Genomic DNA, 18781 nt, shown 5'->3' with positions numbered 1-18781 from the left:
AAGCCCAATGCACTTGAGATCACAAGCAATTTTGATATTTTTTTTGTAATAAATACCATTGGACTTTTCTTTAGGAGTCAGCGTGATTCTTGGGATGAGACCCACCTGTCACAAAGTGCTCTACTTGTTAGTGGCAGGCTACCTAATGGTAGTTGAGTACAGTATCCCGTAGGTGGTTTGACAGAGCATCCAACTCAAATCTAGTATGCTGTACCACCGTCAGACCTGGTTTATTTACATGTGAGTGAGTATGAGATCAAGGACACCTAGATTGAGTCTTTACTCTGTTGATTTGATTGCAGCCAGGTAACCAGCCCTGCATGGATAATATGGATGACATAGATTTGATGATATTTATATTGTGCAGATTACAAGGAAACCAAACAGAATGAACCGTGAATGGGTGCAGAGAGGAAAACCTGCTGTCACTGTAAGAGAATCAGATCAACAGAAAAGAAACGTCTTCAAATTTTTCCAAAAAAGGCTAACAAATTGGGAGACGCTCGAAGATGATGAGGAACAGAATTCCAACGATGAGGGCCTGCAATTACGAAATGTTGATCACCTCTTGTGGTAAATATAGATTTCAGGATCGTAAACAAAAAGGCACTGGATGAGACTTTCAAAAAGGTAATACAGGACATTACACTTTTTTCTCGGTTTGATAGGAAGCCAATGGGACACAGAGTTGAATGTGGGGATGCTGGTAATAAGATGAGTAGTAGACATTCCAGTTGGTAATCCGAGGGAGCAAAATGCAGCGCATTACCATTGTCTATTTTGAGTTAAATAAAGTACCTGTAATCGTAACCATTTCTTAATGCATGAAAAAAGGGCAGATTTGCTGCAGTTGTCTCAACTTAAAAGAACAGGCTCCAACAACATCAGAGATCTGTTTGGTAAAGTGCACATCTGCATCCCAGTGAACCACTAGATTCTGCAAAGTCTGCAGACTGTGTTGGAATTTTGATTAGTCATAGGATTGATACCTGGCGGAATCAGTAAGAAAATATTTAGGGTAAGAAGAACACATTTAGTTTTTAGGGTTTTCTTTCCACGTGGAGTGCATCTTTAGAAGGAGCTGAGTGTTGTCTGCACTATAAAAAGAGCGTACAGTGGCCTAAAATAAATGTTACGAAGGGGAGGGAATAGAGGAGAACATTATGGAATCCCAAAGGAAACTGAGCTTAAGGTGGTGGAAAAGTGTCCCATAGTCACTGCTGAGATCTATCTGAAAAAAACATTGAAACCAAGACAAATTATTGTCTGAGACTCCAGGCACTTCAACAAGGTGGGAAAGCAGGTAATATGATCCACGGTATGAAATGGCAATGAAAGATCCATCAAAATCAATTTGGTAAAGTAGCTGTCACTATTTGAAAGCATATTGTCCAATACAGAAACACAAGCTGTCTCGGTGCAATGGAATGGGTGAAAGACAAATTGGAAAAAGTCAAGATGTTCGTATCAACATGACACTAAAATTGGATGGCAACAGTTTTCTCCAGAATGCTTCTGCAGAATCTTGGACAGTTTCTTCAGAAGGAAGGTCACAGAGGCTTCCTTAAGAGCCGTAAGACCTTCCCCTTCAGAGAAGGAAAGATTAGTACATTTGGTTACAAAAGGGGCAATGACATCTGTTCGGAGGAAAGCAATGAAGGCCAGAAGAGCATCATACACTGCACAAGAAAGGGACAATGAGGAAAGCAAAGGAACAATATCGTCTTCTTCTATAACAGGTAGAAATTCAAAAGAGGTAGTAGAGCATAAGAACTACAGGAAAAGGGGAATCTGCAGAAGTGGATGAGGTCATTAAACATGTATGGAGAGAAAGGTCAAGTTTGGTAGCAAGAGTGCCTGATTGAAAATCAGAGATCTAGTCATAGAAAAAGGATTTTAAGTCGTTAACAACGATTTGAAAAATGATAGCAGAATTGTTGATGCAACTCGGATAGAGAAAAGAATCCACAAGTTCGAACCGTCCTAGATTGGTTAAATAAAGTTTAATTTGAGTTTAAAGAAATCCTTTCTTTGCCTTAATGATTGCAATTTTGTAAGACCGTAAGATTGCTTTGCAGCAAGTCAGAAGTGGCTCTTTTACAACAAATGCTTTCTGTTTTATGATAATCCTTCGGTAGGGATTTAATAGCTGGAGAAAACCAAGGGGAGGAAGGTTTATTAGGTTTTCTAGAACAGAGCAGGGCCTAGAAATCGTAGGATGAGGTAAAAGTGGACAAGCATGAATAAGACTATTCAGAGCGCAGCTTAATATTGGAGAAAGGAAGGAAATAGGAAGAGAGAGTATCTATCATTAGTCATAGAACACAGTTTACCTTTGCAACACAACTAAAAACATCTAGATTTGTGCAGTAGCTGAGAGGAACGGCAGAAATCAGAATCTCATAACAAATTAAAAGGTACACGTATATGACAATTTTCTGATTGTGCACTGTAGTTGGGACTGTACCTATCTGAGAAGGCTGTCTGGAGATGTGGCTTGTAATATACATCCCAAAGCATGTAAGCAGATCTACAAGGTTTGAACCAGGCAGTTCTCAGTGACTGGGTGGCCACCAAAATGTTCGAATGAAATCATCTCTAGGATGAAATATTGTGTTCCCTGCTTAGCTCAAAAATTCCCATAAAGAGCGAGGATCTGCACCATTACTTATTCAATGCTGGTATGAGTCTTTAAAGCAATGATAGGATGCCTTGACTAAAGAAAGAATAGAGCTTTCCGGATTTGCAGCTAACCCAAAACCAAATATATCAGTGAAGATTTGCTGATGTTTGTGGATACTGTAGACTCTGGACCAGACAATGCAACAGTGCCTTGTTCCATTGACTTGGCGGGACCAGACAAGACTCATTCTCTACTGATTCCCTAACTTCTGAAAGCATGTGTTTATTGTATTTATTGAACATTTGTATGGCTCCTATACAGCAGAAAGTGTTTCCAAAGCACCACAAGACCAAGGGGGAGAGGGGAGGAACAGAGGAGGATAAACAACAATAAACGGTCCTACTAGTCCTTGTGACATTCAGATCGTGAAAGTGCAGCAAATATGAAGTGGAGGGTAGGGGGTACATCAGGGCGAAGGGAGGCTAGGGAATGGGGGATGCAGGAGGGAGATGCTCACAGGAGCGGGGTAAGTGCTAAGGGGAGCCCGGAGGGCAAGAGCGCAGGGGGAAGGGATAAGGGAAAGGTGCAAGGCGGGAGGTTGACCAGACTCAGAAATCTACACGGGGAGGGGTGCGCAAAGGCAAGTGCTGGTAAGGGGGTGCTGAGGCGGACTGGTCGAAGGAGGGCCTGGCCCCTGTGTGACTCAGAAGGGGCCAGGCAGCCAGTCCCACCATCAGGGGGGGGCATTAGAAAGGAAGGGTGAGAGGGAAGGGGGAGGAGAAATAGAATGTCTTGAGCAGCCTCCGTAATTTAAGGAGATCTGCCTCAAGTCTGAGAGGGGCAGGGATACCATTCCTGCTGAAGAAAGAGATCGACACACCACTCTTGACTTGGGGAAACATCTGACCTTCAGAGAGTTAGAGCTAGAGGACTGAAGGACTCTAGCGGGGAGGTATTTAGGGAAAGAAGTTTGGATGTAGCGCAGTCCCAGGCCCCAGAAAGCCTTGTGGATGATGCAGAGGGTCTTGAATTTGATCCTTGCAGCTACTGGGAGCCAGTGGTGTGATTTTAGGGCTGTAGAGATGCGTTCCCTGGGCTTGAGGACAAGGATAAGTCTTGCAGTGCTATTCTAGATTAGTTGAAGAGGGCAGAGGGAGGAAAGAGTCAGATTGAGGAATAGGATGTTGCAGTAGTCCAGCCTGAAGAGAACCAGAGCTCTAGAGACATGGGGCCTCATTACAAGGTGGGCGGTAAGGGATTACCGGCACCGGTAAGGTCTCCGGTGCCGGTAATCCCTTACTGCCCTACTACGAGTTCCCTTTGCGCGTCCTCCCTTAACGCCTGGTTTTTCCAGGTGTTAAGGACGGGGCCCACAAAGGGACTCTGGAGCTAATAACGGTACCGCAATTTGCGGTACCGTTATTAGCGCCTTCACCATTCCCATTGAGCCCTGCAGGGAATGGCCCTCGTGAATGGGGAATTACCGGTCCCACCAACCTTGGAATGGACCAGTAATTGCTCCATTCACAGGGCAGAGTCGGAACGTGTTTGGAGGCTAATAGCGCCATGGCTACCTCCAACCTCGTAATGAGGCCCATTGAGTTTCTGTGGGAAGGTGAGGAAAGGGAGAATGCCTCTGAGGAGGTGAAGCTGAAAGTGAGCCTTCTCAGCAAGGTCAGCGATTTGAGGTGTGAAGGAGAGTGAGGAGTCGAAGATGACACCCAGTTTTTTTGCCTCACAAGAGGGTGAGGGGAGGGGACCCAAGGAGGGGGGCCAGAGAGTAGGAGGGAAGAAAAGGGGGGGTTCAATGAGATGGATCTCAGTCTTACTGACGTTAAGACAGAGATCATAAGCAGCACATCATGCCTGAATAGCAGTCAGACAGTCAGGAATGAGAGTGGAAGAAGAGGAGGTAGAGGTGGGAACTTATAGAAGAGCTGCGTGTCATCCGCTTAACACTGGAAGTGAGAAGAGAAGGTGGAGATCCGGTGGCCAAGAGGGGCAAGGTAAATGTTAAAAAGCCATGACGAGAGTATAGAGCCCTGAGGGATGCCACAAGTAGAGAGTGAGGAGAGAAAAGGAGCCATTTAGACCTGAGAAGGCTGGTACGACAGCCAACAGATTCAGTTTGGTGGATTAGTTGGGAGATGACCAACTTCTAGAAAGGTTTGTCCAAGAAGGGGGTAGTGGACATAGGGCGGTATTTAGATGGGCAGGAAAGATCCACAGAAGGCTTTTTTTAGGAGGTAGTGCACAAGGGAGTGGTTGAGAGGTAATGGGAAGCAGGCTGTAGCAAAAGAGCGAATGCAGAACTCATCCAAAAAGGGAGCAAGGGCTGCTATACTGTCCTTGAGAGTTCTAGAGGACCAGGGAAGGACCTGTTTGGAGGAGACTTTCATAGAGCAAACAGTCTTGATGACCCCATCCGGTGCTATGGGTGAGAAGGAGGAGAGTAGGAGGGATGGAGAGAGAGAGAGAGGGGCCAATGGAGGCCTAAATACAGGTGGAGGAGGGAAGAGAGTGAGGACAGGATGAGGTAGAGACTGCAGTAGGATTAGCAAGTTCCTTACAGATTTTGAAAAGGTCAGCCATGTTGTTGGTGGCCCCAGAGATGCAGGCTTGAATATGGGCCTGTTTCTTGGTCCAGATGGAGGGTATGTAATGCCTTTGTAGTAGGCGACAAACCAGTTTGTCAGAGGATGTACAAGAAGCCAACCACTTCCGTTCTGCAGCTCTGCACTTGCGTTTCAGCAAGACAAGGTCAGAATCATACCAACTGTTGTACTTGGAGGCAGGCTTCATGCGTATCCTCATGGCAGTGTCAAGGATGTCAAGGGTGTTGGAGATGGAGAGGTGAAGTTAGAACATGCTGAGTCAGAGTGAGAGTCTATAGCAGGGGTGGGCGGGGATAAAAGAGGTAGCAAAGGCGGCTACTGACACTTGCTTTATCAGTCGGATGACAGAGAAGGAGGCTGGCAGTGCGGGTAAAGGCTTAGCCGGGCAGCCCAGGAGCCCTAGATGAAAGGAGAGGATAGAATGATCAGACCAAGAGAGTGTACTGAGAGGATTAGAGAAGGAGAGGTCACCTGAGATGAGCGCATCTAATGTGTGCCTGGCTGAGTGAGTCAGACCAGAGGGAAGAATGGTGAGGAAGAAAGAGTAACAGAGGTCGCAGAAGGGTAAGGCCGCATCAGGAGAGCCAATATAAATATTGAAGTCTCCGAGAAGGAGAAGCTTAGAGGTAGAAGTAAGGAGAGAAGAGGTTAGGTTGTCCCACACCGATAGGAAGAGGGATACCAGCCCAGGGGTCCTATAGATGGTAGCGAGAGTGATCTACCGGGTAGAAGAGATGCAAAGCTTGCAGACAAAACATTCAAAGGAGGAGTATGATTGAATAGGTATGATAGAGGCAGGAATCCATTCAGGGATGACAAGGGCCACTCTGCCTACATGCCGGTTAGGCCTGGACTTGGAGAGGATCTTGTAGCCCTCAGGAAGACGAGTGTCAAAAGCAGTGACAGAGCTGGCATTGAAACACGTATCGGTGAGTGCAAGGATGTCAAGGTCAAAGTCTTCAAGGAGGTGACAGATGTCAGAGAGGAGTGTTTGACAGCAAAGCGAGCATGGAGGGTAGCTTAGTGAAGTTGGTTGCCACCTTTAAAGGTTTTCCGATGAGGGGTACAGGGATGAGGTACCACCACCAGAGTGGGCAAGGAAGAAGGAGGGGTGTAAGATGGAGGAGTGGCAGGAGAAGGGAGGAAGTTAATGAAAGACGGAAGACTCCTGTCAAGTAGGAGGAGGTTGGGCTGACAGCCATGCGTCATTATAGTGCCATTCAAGTAGACACTGATGATGCACCTGGATGATGTGAAGTGTGCCACCTGGTTCCACCATTAATGGGTGAAGAAGGGAAAGGGGAGAGGACAGAAATCCTATTGGGAGTCCATATGTTAGGAGAGGGAATGACAAAGAGAATGTTAGTGATAGTCTGCCTGAAGGAAGCGTTGACATAGGTGTTGGCAATGGGCAGCCCTGGGCTTGAGACCAGGAGACCCTTCTTAAACATTTTCCTTCCAGGCTTTGAAAGAGAGAGAGAGGAATGAAATAGAGTAGCAGTTAGAATGGATAGGGGAGATGGAGAGCACTATAGAGAGGGGCGAGTGCAGGAGGATGCCCAGGGGAGGGAGAAGACGGAAAGCTGCACGATGCATGAAATAACTCACCAGGCGGCCTAACAGCCAAGCAGGCACAGACGAAGAAGGTACTTTAAACAAGAATCAATCAAGGGCAGCAGATTTTAAAATACTCAGATTCGGAGTTGAACATGCATGAGAATGCCAGCATTTAAACAGGGCAGCAGGTTTTTAAACACACCCTGAAATTGGAGTTCCCAAAAAGCAGGGGAAATGCAGCAATTTAGAATGGGCAATACATACATAAAGTACGCAGAACTCCCCAGGCGGCCTAGCGGCCAGTCAGGAAGGACAGCTGTGTAGCCAGGATTGTCTAACAAGTGGGGCCCTCAGCTAAGGTAGGTGGGTCATTATCATCTGTAAATGCCCACATAGTGCTGCTGAGCGGGGCATATATAGAGTTTGGGTGGGCCTTCCCCTGCCTACGCCGCTGAGGAAGGATATGTCAAATGTGCAAGAACAGCATAACAAGGTTAATGAGAGAATGCTAATGCAGGCAGATTTGATTCTAAAACATGCGGTCAAAAAGTAGCAGGTGGCAAAAGATCAAAAAACAGCCAGATTTGAATTTCAACATACGGCAAAATGCAGCAGTTTGGGTGAGGCCAACAAAAAGATCAAACCAGCCAGAGTCGATATTAAAAACACGCAGGCAAAATGTAAAATGAAGATTTAGTGCCCCTTATCAAGAATCACATTTAGGGAAAGTAGGAAAAGATACTGGGCCTCATTACGACCCTGGCGGTAATCCGCCGTCATTACCGCCATGGCGTAATGAACGTTAACGCCGTGGGACGATGGTGTAAAGTGCGCCACATTACGACCCATCGCGCACGAGCATTACGCCATGGCGGTAATGTAAACAGCGCCATGGCGGTAATGCCCCCAAAACGGCACCTACCGGCATCGTATGCGGCGCAAGGTGCACCACCGCCACCGCCGTACATAGCGGTGACCGTAGTTAGCGGTCACCGCAATTAGCGTTGACCGTAGATAAGCGGAACCGGAAGTAGCGTCACCGCGGCGGAACGGGAAAGAGCACGGCGGCCATCTTTAAAAACACAATCCATTGCCATCCTCCGAAACCACTGGACATCCGAGCCTGAGACCCCGCCAATACCGGCTTCAACCTTCTACCTGCAGGAAGATGCCGAAAGTTTTGAAAAAAGCCTGTGACCGCCAGCGGCAAGACCGCTTCTCCAGAGAGGAGCTCACCATTCTAGCGGAGACCCTACAGGAGAACGCTGCAGTGGTATTCTCCAACCAACTGACAAGACCGGCCATAACCAAGAAGAAGGCCATATGGGCACTGGTAGCTCAGCGGGTCAGTGCCGTGGGAACGACACCCCGCAATGTCAAACAGTGCCGCAAGCGGTGGGACGATCTCCGGCTCAGAGTCAGGAGCATACTATCAGCCAACATGAACCTGGCAATGGCAACTGGGGGAGGATCGGAGTCCCCTATAAAATTGCAGCCATGGGAGGAAATCTGTGCCTCCACAATCGGAATGCAGAGCATTGAAGGAGTAGGAGGAATGGAGAGAGGAGCCCCGACATCGGGCGATGCAGGTAGGTGGCTCAAATCAAGGCATGCAAAGTCCATTCATGTGAAGTACAATGTTGGCCCATAGTGTGAATGCAACACATCAGCAGGAGACTGCCCACAGATACATCCGATCTGCACCCTGTACACATGCAGCATGCACACCCTAACTGCAGGCACCCACATACCTCCATGCTACTTCCACACAAAAGGGAGTCAACTTTTTTCCCCTGCATGAAATGTGCCACATGTACTAACTGATGAGATGCCAGTCGCAACAATGCCCGGCCAATGTCCGCAGACCCATCAATAACACTCTCCCTCCTCTGTCCCACCACAGGCTCAAATTCCGACCTTGAGGAAGAGGACACCACAGCCTCCACACCCACCAAGAGGGCCAGGCCAACTGTGCCAACGCCACAACCCTCCACCTCTGTCGTCCCGAGGAAAACACCACAGCAGGCAAAATCCATGCAAGGGAAACAGGACAGGGCACAGACAGCCACCCCAGCAGGCAGTACAGCAGCAGCAGCAGCAGCAGCAGACATCACACCAATCATGCCCACAGAAGCCACAGCCTCTGCTGCAAGCAGCACACTTGGGGAGACTGCTGCCATTGCTGCCTCCTCCGATAGTGAAGCAGGGACCTTTGAGGAGAGTGATGTCAGGAGCCCCACAGGCCACCCTCATTCCCCCTACCTGTCCCTAAGCAGCCCGCATGTGGATGCCACACAGGGTCAGCCAGAGGATGACGATTGGCCAGCCACTCCATCCCCGCTGCAGGGGCAGATCAGCCCAATGGGAATGCCACTGCCATTAGCCATGGCCCAGAATCCCAACCATTCTCTGGAGGCGATTGCCACCCGGCAGCAGCAACTTTCCTCGCTGCTCGAAGAACATGTTGCTGAATGTGGGGGGTCAAGTGCAGCAATGGATAAATGTGCTGAGACTGTGAAGGCAGCTATAGAGTCGTCCACAAAGGACATCTGCGCGGAACTAGCTGCTGTGCGGCACGCCATCACTGACCTTGTGCAGACAATACGGGCCATGCGTCCAAATGAGCAGGCAGGATCCTCCTCGGTTGCCAGCTCGACACCGAGCAGCCCCATCCGCCGATCGGGGAGGAACCTCCGCAGCACAGGCAGGGGTGCCCCGGGGGCCAGTGGAGGGGGCTGCCAATAGTGGCCGGACAGTGTAGGAATCCTACTACTGACACTGCTGCACAGACCAACTCACACCTTTGTTGGGATTCCAGGGGGGGGGGAGGGTGGAGGGGGGAGTGGGTGTGTTGGGGTGTGCAGGGGGGTGGCGGGGTGGTGTGTTGGGGAGTTAAGGGGGGAGTTTGGGGGGGGTGTGTGCAGGGGGGAGGTGGGAGGTGGGAGGGGGTGTGTTGGGGTGTGCAGGGGGGTGGCGGGGTGGTGTGTTGGGGAGTTAAGGGGGGAGTTTGGGGGGGGGGGTGTGCAGGGGGGAGGTGGGAGGTGGGAGGGGGTGTGACACGACAGTACATAGTTCAAATACAGTTTATTCGTTTCACAAAAGGAAACGTGTGGACATTTTCATTGCGTATGTGTGCTTTATTGGTGTCCAGTCCTCAGTGTGCATGCCCCAGAGTCACACAGTGCCCCAAGTGCTGTCTCCATGCGATGAACACCAGCCGTGTGTGCTAGAAGCAGTGGTTGATGATACTTTGGCGCATGGCACGCCCCTCCTGTGCATCGCCTCCTCCATGTGGTGGCGCCCCTTCTGCACCCTCCTCATCCTCATCCTCATCGTCAGGTGGTTGCAGTTCTGCGTCAGGGGGCAGGGGCACATTCCGTCTGACGCACATATTGTGCAGCATGACACATGCCATGACGATCTTTGCCACCTTCTCATGGCCATACAGGAGTGCCCCACCAGACCTGCTGAGGCTTCGGAACCGTGCCTTCAGGAGGCCGAATGTCTGCTCTATGACCACACGAGTACGTGTATGTGCACGGTTGTAGTCCTCCTCGTGCTGGTTCTGCGGGTTCCGGACTGGCGTGAGGAGCCACCTCTTCAGGGGGTAGGCTGCATCACCTGTATGTAGGCGAGAATGTATGTGTCAGTCATGTTGTCTGTCCAGGAACATGATGTCCCACCATGGCTGGCATGGAACTGTTACCTTGGCTCACTTCTACATGCACTAATTGATTCACACTATGCAACCAGTATATGCCCATTGCTGCCATGGCCTGTTTAGCATGCCATCACCCTATGTATGCAGAGGGGTTTAGTGCATTGTGAGTGGCCTTCCTCTGTATCCGTTCTCTGTGTTACTCACAGCCAGGTGGAGTATGCATCATCCCCCCCCCCCTTTCAGCCAGGTGGAGTATGCATCATCCCCCCCCCCTTTCAGCCAGGTGGAGTATGCATCATCCCCCCCCCCCTTTCAGCCAGGTGGAGTATGCATCATCCCCCCCCCCCTTTCAGCCAGGTGGAGTATGCATCATCCCCCCCCCCCTTTCTGCCAGGTGGAGTATGCACTGGTACGTCATTCCCATGCCCACTTCCATGACATAGCACTCACCGAGTAGCCAGGATCTTGGGCCTGCATGTCGCTCCATGTAGCGTGGTATTGTGGAGTTCCTCAGGATCATGGAATCATGGGTTGATCCGGGGAATCGGGCACAACAATGTGTGATGATCTTGTTGGAGTCACAGACCATTTGCACGTTGATAGAGTGGAACTGTTTCCGGTTGCGGTACGGTACCTCCATGGCACGTGGAACCACCAATTCCACATGGGTGCAGTCGATGGCACCAATGCAACCGGGTATGCTGGCTAGTGCATGGAAACCCACTTTGGTGTTTGCAATCTCCTGGGCAGTCCGTGGTAATGAGATGTGGTCGTCTGTGTGCTTGAGGAGGGCATCAAGCACTTGGATGAGTGTTCGTGAGAATAATGGTTGTGAAATGCCATGCAGGTGCCCCACTGTGTGCTGGTAGGTGCCTGTGGCCAGGAAGTGGAGTACAGCCACTACCTTCAGTAGGGGGGGGATGGCGGTTGGACTTTCTATCATGCTGACGATGTCGTTGTGTGTCATGTCTACGATGGCGGTGATGGTGTCCCTGTCCAAACGGTACAGGGTGTGGATCTGCTCAGCAGTGAGGTTGTTTGGATTGGCTCTGATGCGTGGGATTGGGGGCTGCCTGCGTGGTGGCACTGGCTGTGCTGGTGGGGCTTGCTGGGCCTGCCTTGCCCTCCTTCTCCTCCTGCGTCTCCTCTGTGCTGCCTGTTGTTGTTGTTGTTGCTGTTGCTGTTGTAGTAGCACATGCATTGCTATCAGGTCCTCCAGCCCCAACATTGCTAGTCGTATTGGCATCATTGTGGAGTGTGACTGGGTGTGGGTAGGGGTGGGGTGTGCTCTTTTTATACTCCCCTGAGTCTGTATTGCCTTCACCTGTGCTGTTTCTGTGCACCTGTGGCAGCTGCATTCACTTGAATTGGCCCTTTACGGTTGGTTCGCGATGGCGTTATTTGCACCATGGCGGTAAGGTACTTAGCGGCCTCAATGATGGCGTTAGGTGCATGTCCGCTTGGGTCGGCATTTGCGTGCCTTTCCGCCATGGCGCTAAGTACGGTGTGGGCGGTCGCGTGCGCGCACCCTTAGCGCAGTTTGCGGCAGCGTTAACTACGATGCCGCTATTGGCATCGTAGTTAACGGTCACGGGTCATGATCGGACCTGGCGGAAAACGATGGCGGTAAGCATTTACCGCCATCGTTTTTCGCTTAGCGCCAGGGTCGTAATGAGGCCCACTGCATTTGAATCTAGTAAGCAGCTTCATAAAGAGTGTCCTGACATTTGGGAATTTGAGGACAACTTGAGTTGGCATTCAAGAAGGCCTTCAGCTAAGCAGGAAGGAAGAAGTCGGGAAGCGACATATGGGGCGAGTTATATGGGAGCAGGCACAGTATGCAGACTGGCAAGTCAGATAAAGAAAAGAACCCTAGGGTAGGAGGTTTGTGGTCAGGTAGCAGCTATTCATTGTTTAGAGCTAAAGTTAGTTGTGCAGTGCAGGTAGGTAAAGAAACAAAGATTTCACCTCATTGAGTGGGCATTGTGCGAGGAGGCTGCCGACGTGCTATAGCTCAGGCTGTGAGGTTGTAGGCTGAAGAAGAGGCACAGTGAGCGTTGCAAAGTCAGCGAGGAAGGAGGAGAAAAGGTGGCTTGCAGGATTGCAGAGTATAGGGCATAATGGAGCGCTTTGCAGATGCAGGAAACAAGGACCCCTTGAACGCAGCACACAGGCCTTGGTTAGAAAAGGGGGGACAGGATTAATGTGCCAAGTGTGTCGCTGCCCGATGACGGGATGCGCACGCGGCGGGCGTGACGTTGCACGCCGCCGCGTGCATTATAAATAAACGGGGCGTTCCCGGACGCGGCAGTGCGACTGGGAAGCCCGAGCCAGAAGGACGTGTGTGAGTCCTTGTGCTGGGGGCTTACGGGAATCGTCGGGGCTATGGACACACCCCCAACAGTGGCGATGAGTGGAGAGATGATGCCTGGGCTCGGCGGTGAGGAATCTGCAATTTTTCTCTCTGAAACGGAGTCTTGCTGAAACTTTGTTTTGTGCCGTAGGCCGTGCATCACCCACGCGGCTGGCAGCCATTTTGAATACAAGGCCGTGGAACTTCACAGAGCTCCGGTTTGGGTGGTGAGGGGCATCCAGGCCTAATTTCTGAACACACTGCTAGCAGGCAGTTATACCTGCATGCCTATGCCCGATTTTTGATTTTTCTTCAAATTTTGGGTCTCCTACGTCGAGTGCAAGCAAGAAGGAGGACTACAATGGCTGGGCCTGCATAGCCCACAATTCTTTCTTGACTCAATTTTTGGACCAGCTGAAGGCTGGGGCCTTCTACATCCTCTTCATCATCAGCCTGGTGGCCCTGTTTCTTCTTCATCTTCTTCATCATCACGGAGGTGTGTTGCAGTTGTGTTTTTCACTCATCAGACTGGTGGCTCTGCTGTTTTTGGTCCTCTTCATCATCACAAGGTGTGTTGCAGCTGTTTTCTTCATTGTGCATCCCGGGAATCGTCAAGCCCGGTGGCTGGGGCTGGACTGCTGGTGGTTGCTTGTGAGGGGTGAAATGTACTCCTTCCCATCTTCACTCCACTGGTGAACTTTCCTGTGCCTGGATGGGGTCGGAATTTGAGTTGCGGCCCCCGTTTCACATGCTGGGGGTGCCTGTGCGCTCAGACTCATGAGTGACACTGAGGATTTAGATGGCGGACAAGCAGCAGGGGTGCAGCAGCCTCCCATTCAGCAGCCTCCAGTGGTGTAGTGGCCTCCAATTCAGCAGCCTCCACATGCTCAGGCAGGTCCCCCAGGCCCTCTGCCTCCAGCACAGCCGGCAGTTGCACCTATTGTTCAGCCAGGTCCCCCTGCCATGGCCCAGGTACGTGCTCATGCGGCCTTGCAGCCCATCCCGGAGTTTGATGTCTCGGGCCCGCCTTCTAGCTTGGGGCCCAGATGGAAGAGGTGGGTGGACCGCCTGGACATGTACTTTCGAGCTGCTCAAGTGGCAGATGGCGACAGCATGCTGGCAACCATGCTGTACTCGGCAGGGCCCTCAGTCCAGGAAATCTTTGAATCACTTCCACCAGGGATGGGTCTTAGGATCAGGCAAAAGCCACGCTTCAAGCTCACTTTCTGCCTCTTGCCAACGCGGACTATGAACGTTTCGTGGGGTTGTCCGCCAAACAGAAAGAGGACGAGACTTTGGACACTTTCTATGGACACCTGCGGCGCCTGTCGCTGGCCTGTGCATGGGGGGATGCGGACAACATGATTAGGACCATGCTCGCCAGGCGTGCTCCTCAGGCAAGCTCAGACGCCAGGTATTGAGGGAGCCCGGACTCACGCTCCAACGTATCCTCGAACTGGGGCGATGCCATGAGGTGTCTGAGGCAAGGGCAGCCAGAATGGAGGCTGGGTCGCGCTCCATCAAGACCGAGGAGGTGTGTGCCATGTGGCGTGGTGGCAGAGATACCAGAAGGCCTGGCAGTGGACCCTGTGACAGAGCTGGCAGGGCAGGGGAGCCCTGCCAAAAGTGTGGGTACGACCTGCCCCACCCGACAGAGTGCCCCGCGGCAGGAAGAACATGAGGAAGGTGTGGGCTGCCTGATCACTTCTCGAGGGTATGTAAGGCGCCGATGCCTGTGATGGTGCCGCGAGGCCCGCCCCAATCCGGGCTTCTTCGTCAGGGTTGCCCAGGTGGACCAGGGTGAAGAGGATGCCCAGGTAGAAGAAGCAGACGAAGAGGAGGAAGAGAACGTTTTCTTTGTCTCCAGTGTGGCGGTCCTGAAAGGAAAGATCAGGAGACAGCCGAGGTGCGTGGTGGAGGTCAACCGGTCTCCAGTCCCAGTCTTGGTGGACACAGGGGCATCAGTCAACGTAATGGCCCGAGGACACTACGACGCCATGGTCATGCCCCCCAAGCTGGTTGCACAGAAGGCACGCATATTCGCTTTCGGTGGTCTGGACCCCATCCCTCTGGACGGTGCTTTTGTGGCGAAAGTGGAACACGACGGCTCGCAGATCACGGCATGCTTCTACGTGACGCCAGTGAGCACCAACACCCTGCTAAGCGGTGCAGCGGCGGAGGCCCTCGGCATCGTACGTTTTGCGTACTCCCTCTAGCTGGAGGACATTAATGACCTGCTGGAGAAGTATGCCGCATTGTTCAGTGGGATTGGACAAATGGCTGGTGATCCAGTAAGACTGCATATTGATGAATCCGTGCAGCCCATTGCCCTGAAACATCGCAGGGTACCCTTTCACCTTCGTGAACATGTGGACAAGGAGCTGGACAACTTGGTCGATTTGGACATAATTGAGAAGGTGGAGGGTCCGACTCCCTGGGTGTCCCCGATTGTGGTGGCAGGGAAGCCCAAACAACCAGATGCCATCAGAATCTGTGTTGACATGAGGTTGCCGAATAAAGTGATCAAGAGAGAGAGGCACCTCACCCCGACGATTGACGACATCATTGCGGAGGTGCAGGGCGCTCGTGTCTTTTTGAAGATAGACCTCCGTGCAGGCTATCACCAGGTCATTCTTCACCTCGAGTCAAGGTACATCACCACCTTTACCACACACCGAGGGCTTTACCGCTACAAAAGACTGAGCTTTGGTGTGTCCTCGGCAGCGGAAGTTTTCCAAAACATCATCCGGGGCACCCTGGCAGATCTGGAGGGTGTCTTGAACATCAGTGATGACATCCTGGTGTTTGCGAAGACTGAGGTGGACCACCTGCAGCTGCTGGCGAAAACGTTTGAGAGGTTGCAGTCACTGGGCCTCACCCTCCACAAGGAAAAATGCGAATTTCTGCGACCATCGATAGAATTCTTTGGCTTTGTGTTTAAAGAGAGCGGGTGTCACCAGATCCATAGAAGGTCCAAGACATTAAGAAGGCGCAGCCTCCGGAATCCGTGTCCGATGTGCGGAGCTTCCTGGGCATGGTTACATACTGTGGACGGTTCATCCAGAATCTGGCCTCCAAGTCGGAACCTCTCAGAGCACTCACAAGAAAAGAGTCCACCTGGAACTGGGGCCCGCTTGAGCAGGCGCCCTTTGACGACATCAGGGGTGCGCTAACTGCAGAGGACACCACGTCATTCTTTGACCCTGCGTTACCATCGGAGATCATTGTCGACGCCAGCCCGTTTGGCCTGGGAGCCGTGCTGACACAGATTGATCGCGATGGGGGTGTCCGCCCGGTGGCCTACGCCAGCAAGGCACTGTCGGATACCGAGCAGCGATATTCGCAGATTGAGCGTGAGGCGCTAGCGGTGCTCTGGGGCTGCAGACACTTCCGGCTCTATGTTCTTGGATGCCCGGTGACGGTGGTGACGGACCACAAGCTGCTGATTCCCATCCTGGCGGGGTCGTCGTCCAAGCCGCCGGCAAGGATTGAGTGGTGGATGCTCACTCTCCTGGAATACGGAATCACCCTGGTATATCGGCCGGGGGCAAACAATGCAGCAGACTATCTATCTCGACACCCGGGTGCGCCTGGAGAGGGAGACCAGGGAGCCCACGACACATGTGCAGAAGAGGCAGATGAACATGTCCGTGTGGTAGTGGAGGCGGCCACGCCTAATGCCATGCCCCTCGAGGAGCTGGAGGCAGCGGCAGCGGAGGACGAGTGTTTTGGAATCCTGAGGCACTCCATGCAGCAGGGCTCCTGGAAGTCGGTGCTGGAGGCTCTGGCGGGTCACACACAGGAGGCCAGAACTGGTCTGGAGCAGCTGTGGAAGGTCAGGGAGGAGCTATCCTTTTCAGCCTCCGGCCTTCTGCTCAGAGAAGACCACATTGTTGTGCCTCAAGACAAGGTGAAGGATGTGATTACTCTTGCCCACCGTGGCCACCAGGGTGCCGCCAAGACCAAGGCCCGCCTCAGACTGAAAGTATGGTTCCCGGTACTGGAACGGAAAGTGGACGACTTTGTGGTGGCCTGCGTCTGGTGTCAGGGGTGTCTCCTCTGCAGCGTGAGCCAGTCATCGAAGCGATGCCTCAAGGGACGCGACCATGGGAAGTCGTTCATGCGGACTTTGACTCCACCACGATGGGCACCCACTTCCTGCTGCTGGTCGACGAATACTCTCGATACCCGTAAGTGGAGTTTGTGGAGACGGTGGCGTTTGAACACGTCGTGGTGGCCGTGGAAAAGATGTTTGCGGCCCATGGATTCCCCCACACTGTGCTCGGACAATGGGGCACTGTTCCAGAGCGAGCGATTCTCGAAGCTGATGGAGAGCTGCGGGGTAATCCACCGGAAGATCACACCCCTCTGGCCAAGGGCCAATGGAGAAGCCGAGCGGGTAATGAGGACTCTAAACAAGACCTTTAAAATCGCCCAAGGCCAGGGACAGTCCCTCCAAAGGGCTCGCTTTCAGTTCCTGACGGTATACCGCACAACTCCACATGCCTCCACCGGGGTGGCACCGGCTGAGGCGTTATTCAAGCAGTGCCCTTGTGGACTGTTACCAGAGGTGGGTGAGAAAGAACCGGGGGTGATCGACAACTAGCAGGTCGAGGCAGACCGGCGAGCGAGGATCGAGCAGGAAAACATCCGGCAAGGGCTTTGACCGCAGCGGCTGCAGCGGCGATAAGGTCCTCATTCGAAATAGACACCCCCATGGAAAGCTGTCCCTTCCATATGAGCCGGAGCCGCTGGACGTCATTGCAGTCAAGGGATCTATAGTGACTGCCTCCGACGGAAGATCCGCAATAACACGCAATGTGAGCTTCTTCAAGAAGCTAGGGTACCCAAGGACTGACCCGCCCCCCGATCCGGACTTACTGATGGTCCCTTAGGACGGAGGAGATGCACCTTGCCTGCCTGAGTCCCCGGCCCGGGGAACGGCCATGGACAGATCACCCGTGCCGGAGGTGAGCGGGAGGTACCCCCAGAGGGCTAGGCGAGGGAAACCTGCTCACCTCAGCGACTACGTGTTGGGACACTTATTTGGTCGGCCCGACGCTGATGACGATTAAGTAAGGGGACCCGGGCGGATGCGAATAAAGGGGTGTTTTGAAGTTGAGTGTTAAAGTTATATTGTTGTTTTGGTTTGCAGTGTGTAGTTCTTAAATGCTTTGTTGTTTGTCCTCCTGAAAAAGGAGGAGTGTGGCGCTGCCCGATGACAGGACGCGCACGCAGCGGCGTGACGTTGCACGCCGCCGCGTGCAGTATTAATAAACAGGGCGTTCCTGGCCGCGGCAGTGCGACCGGGAAGCCCGAGCCACAAGGACATGTGTGTGTGTGTGTGAGTCCTTGTGCTGGGGGCTTACGGGAATCGCCGGGGGTATGGACACACCAGGCATCTGCACTTGCCTTTAAGTCATCAGGGGTGATGACAGGCCGGCAGCAACAGTTGATCCAGGGTCAGTAAGGAGGGGGGGGAGGCTCCACGGCCGATGGCCACTGCCGGACAGGCCAGACAGGGAACACAATAGGTCTTGTGCATAGGCCTTAGGCAGGGTGCCAGCTCAGCCTACCGGCTCCCTAGTGGCTCCAGAAAAACAAACCCCTGGCCAATCAGAAGCATGTAGAGCTGGGTTCCAAGCACTAGACATGGCTTTCAAGGCCAAAAATGGCAGCAGACATGTTTAAATGGATTAAACACAGCACAGTGCAACAGAGGCCCCACAGGGCTTACCTGTTGTTAAATTCGAACCCCTGCATCAGGCGATGGTGATGGTGGCAGGAGGAGTAGATGAGGTGTTGCTGGACACAAGGCAGCACGATGGAAAAAGAGCAGGCCAGACATGGAACACAACAGCCAGTTGTTCATGGGCCTTAGGCAGGGAGACGGCTCAGCCTGCCAGCTCCCTAGTTGCTTGAAAAAGGCAAGCCCCGGCCAATCAGAAGCATGTAGAGGCAGGCTCCAGGCA

General features: G+C 52.3%; 2 protein-coding genes across 2 annotated transcripts in view; one reads left to right on the top strand and one right to left on the bottom strand.

Moving 5' to 3' along the window:
* The window catches only part of GPLD1 (glycosylphosphatidylinositol specific phospholipase D1), a 701308-nt gene that overhangs the window by 547916 nt on the left and 134611 nt on the right, over positions 1–18781 (bottom strand). The gene's annotated exons all lie outside the window — the stretch shown is intronic.
* LOC138481470 (nuclear apoptosis-inducing factor 1-like) lies at positions 7555–9584 on the top strand. The gene is made up of 2 exons (XM_069613626.1): positions 7555–8384; positions 8699–9584. Exons 1-2 carry the CDS (start codon positions 7964–7966, stop codon positions 9538–9540), a joined length of 1263 nt encoding a protein of 420 aa, XP_069469727.1. The 5' UTR covers positions 7555–7963; the 3' UTR covers positions 9541–9584.

Source organism: Ambystoma mexicanum, chromosome 5p (genome assembly GCF_040938575.1).
Source record: "Ambystoma mexicanum isolate Mex_15411 chromosome 5p, UKY_AmexF1_1, whole genome shotgun sequence".
NCBI lineage: Eukaryota > Metazoa > Chordata > Amphibia > Caudata > Ambystomatidae > Ambystoma > Ambystoma mexicanum.
This window is presented reverse-complemented; position numbering and strand designations above follow the sequence as displayed.

Bases quoted from the DNA above. Each gene is read 5' to 3' on its own strand.
- LOC138481470 (XM_069613626.1), top strand. From the start codon at position 7,964: ATGCCGAAAGTTTTGAAAAAAGCCTGTGACCGCCAGCGGCAAGACCGC. The intron at 8,385-8,698 runs GTAGGTGGCTCA...GTCCCACCACAG, and splicing joins CCCGACATCGGGCGATGCAG to GCTCAAATTCCGACCTTGAG.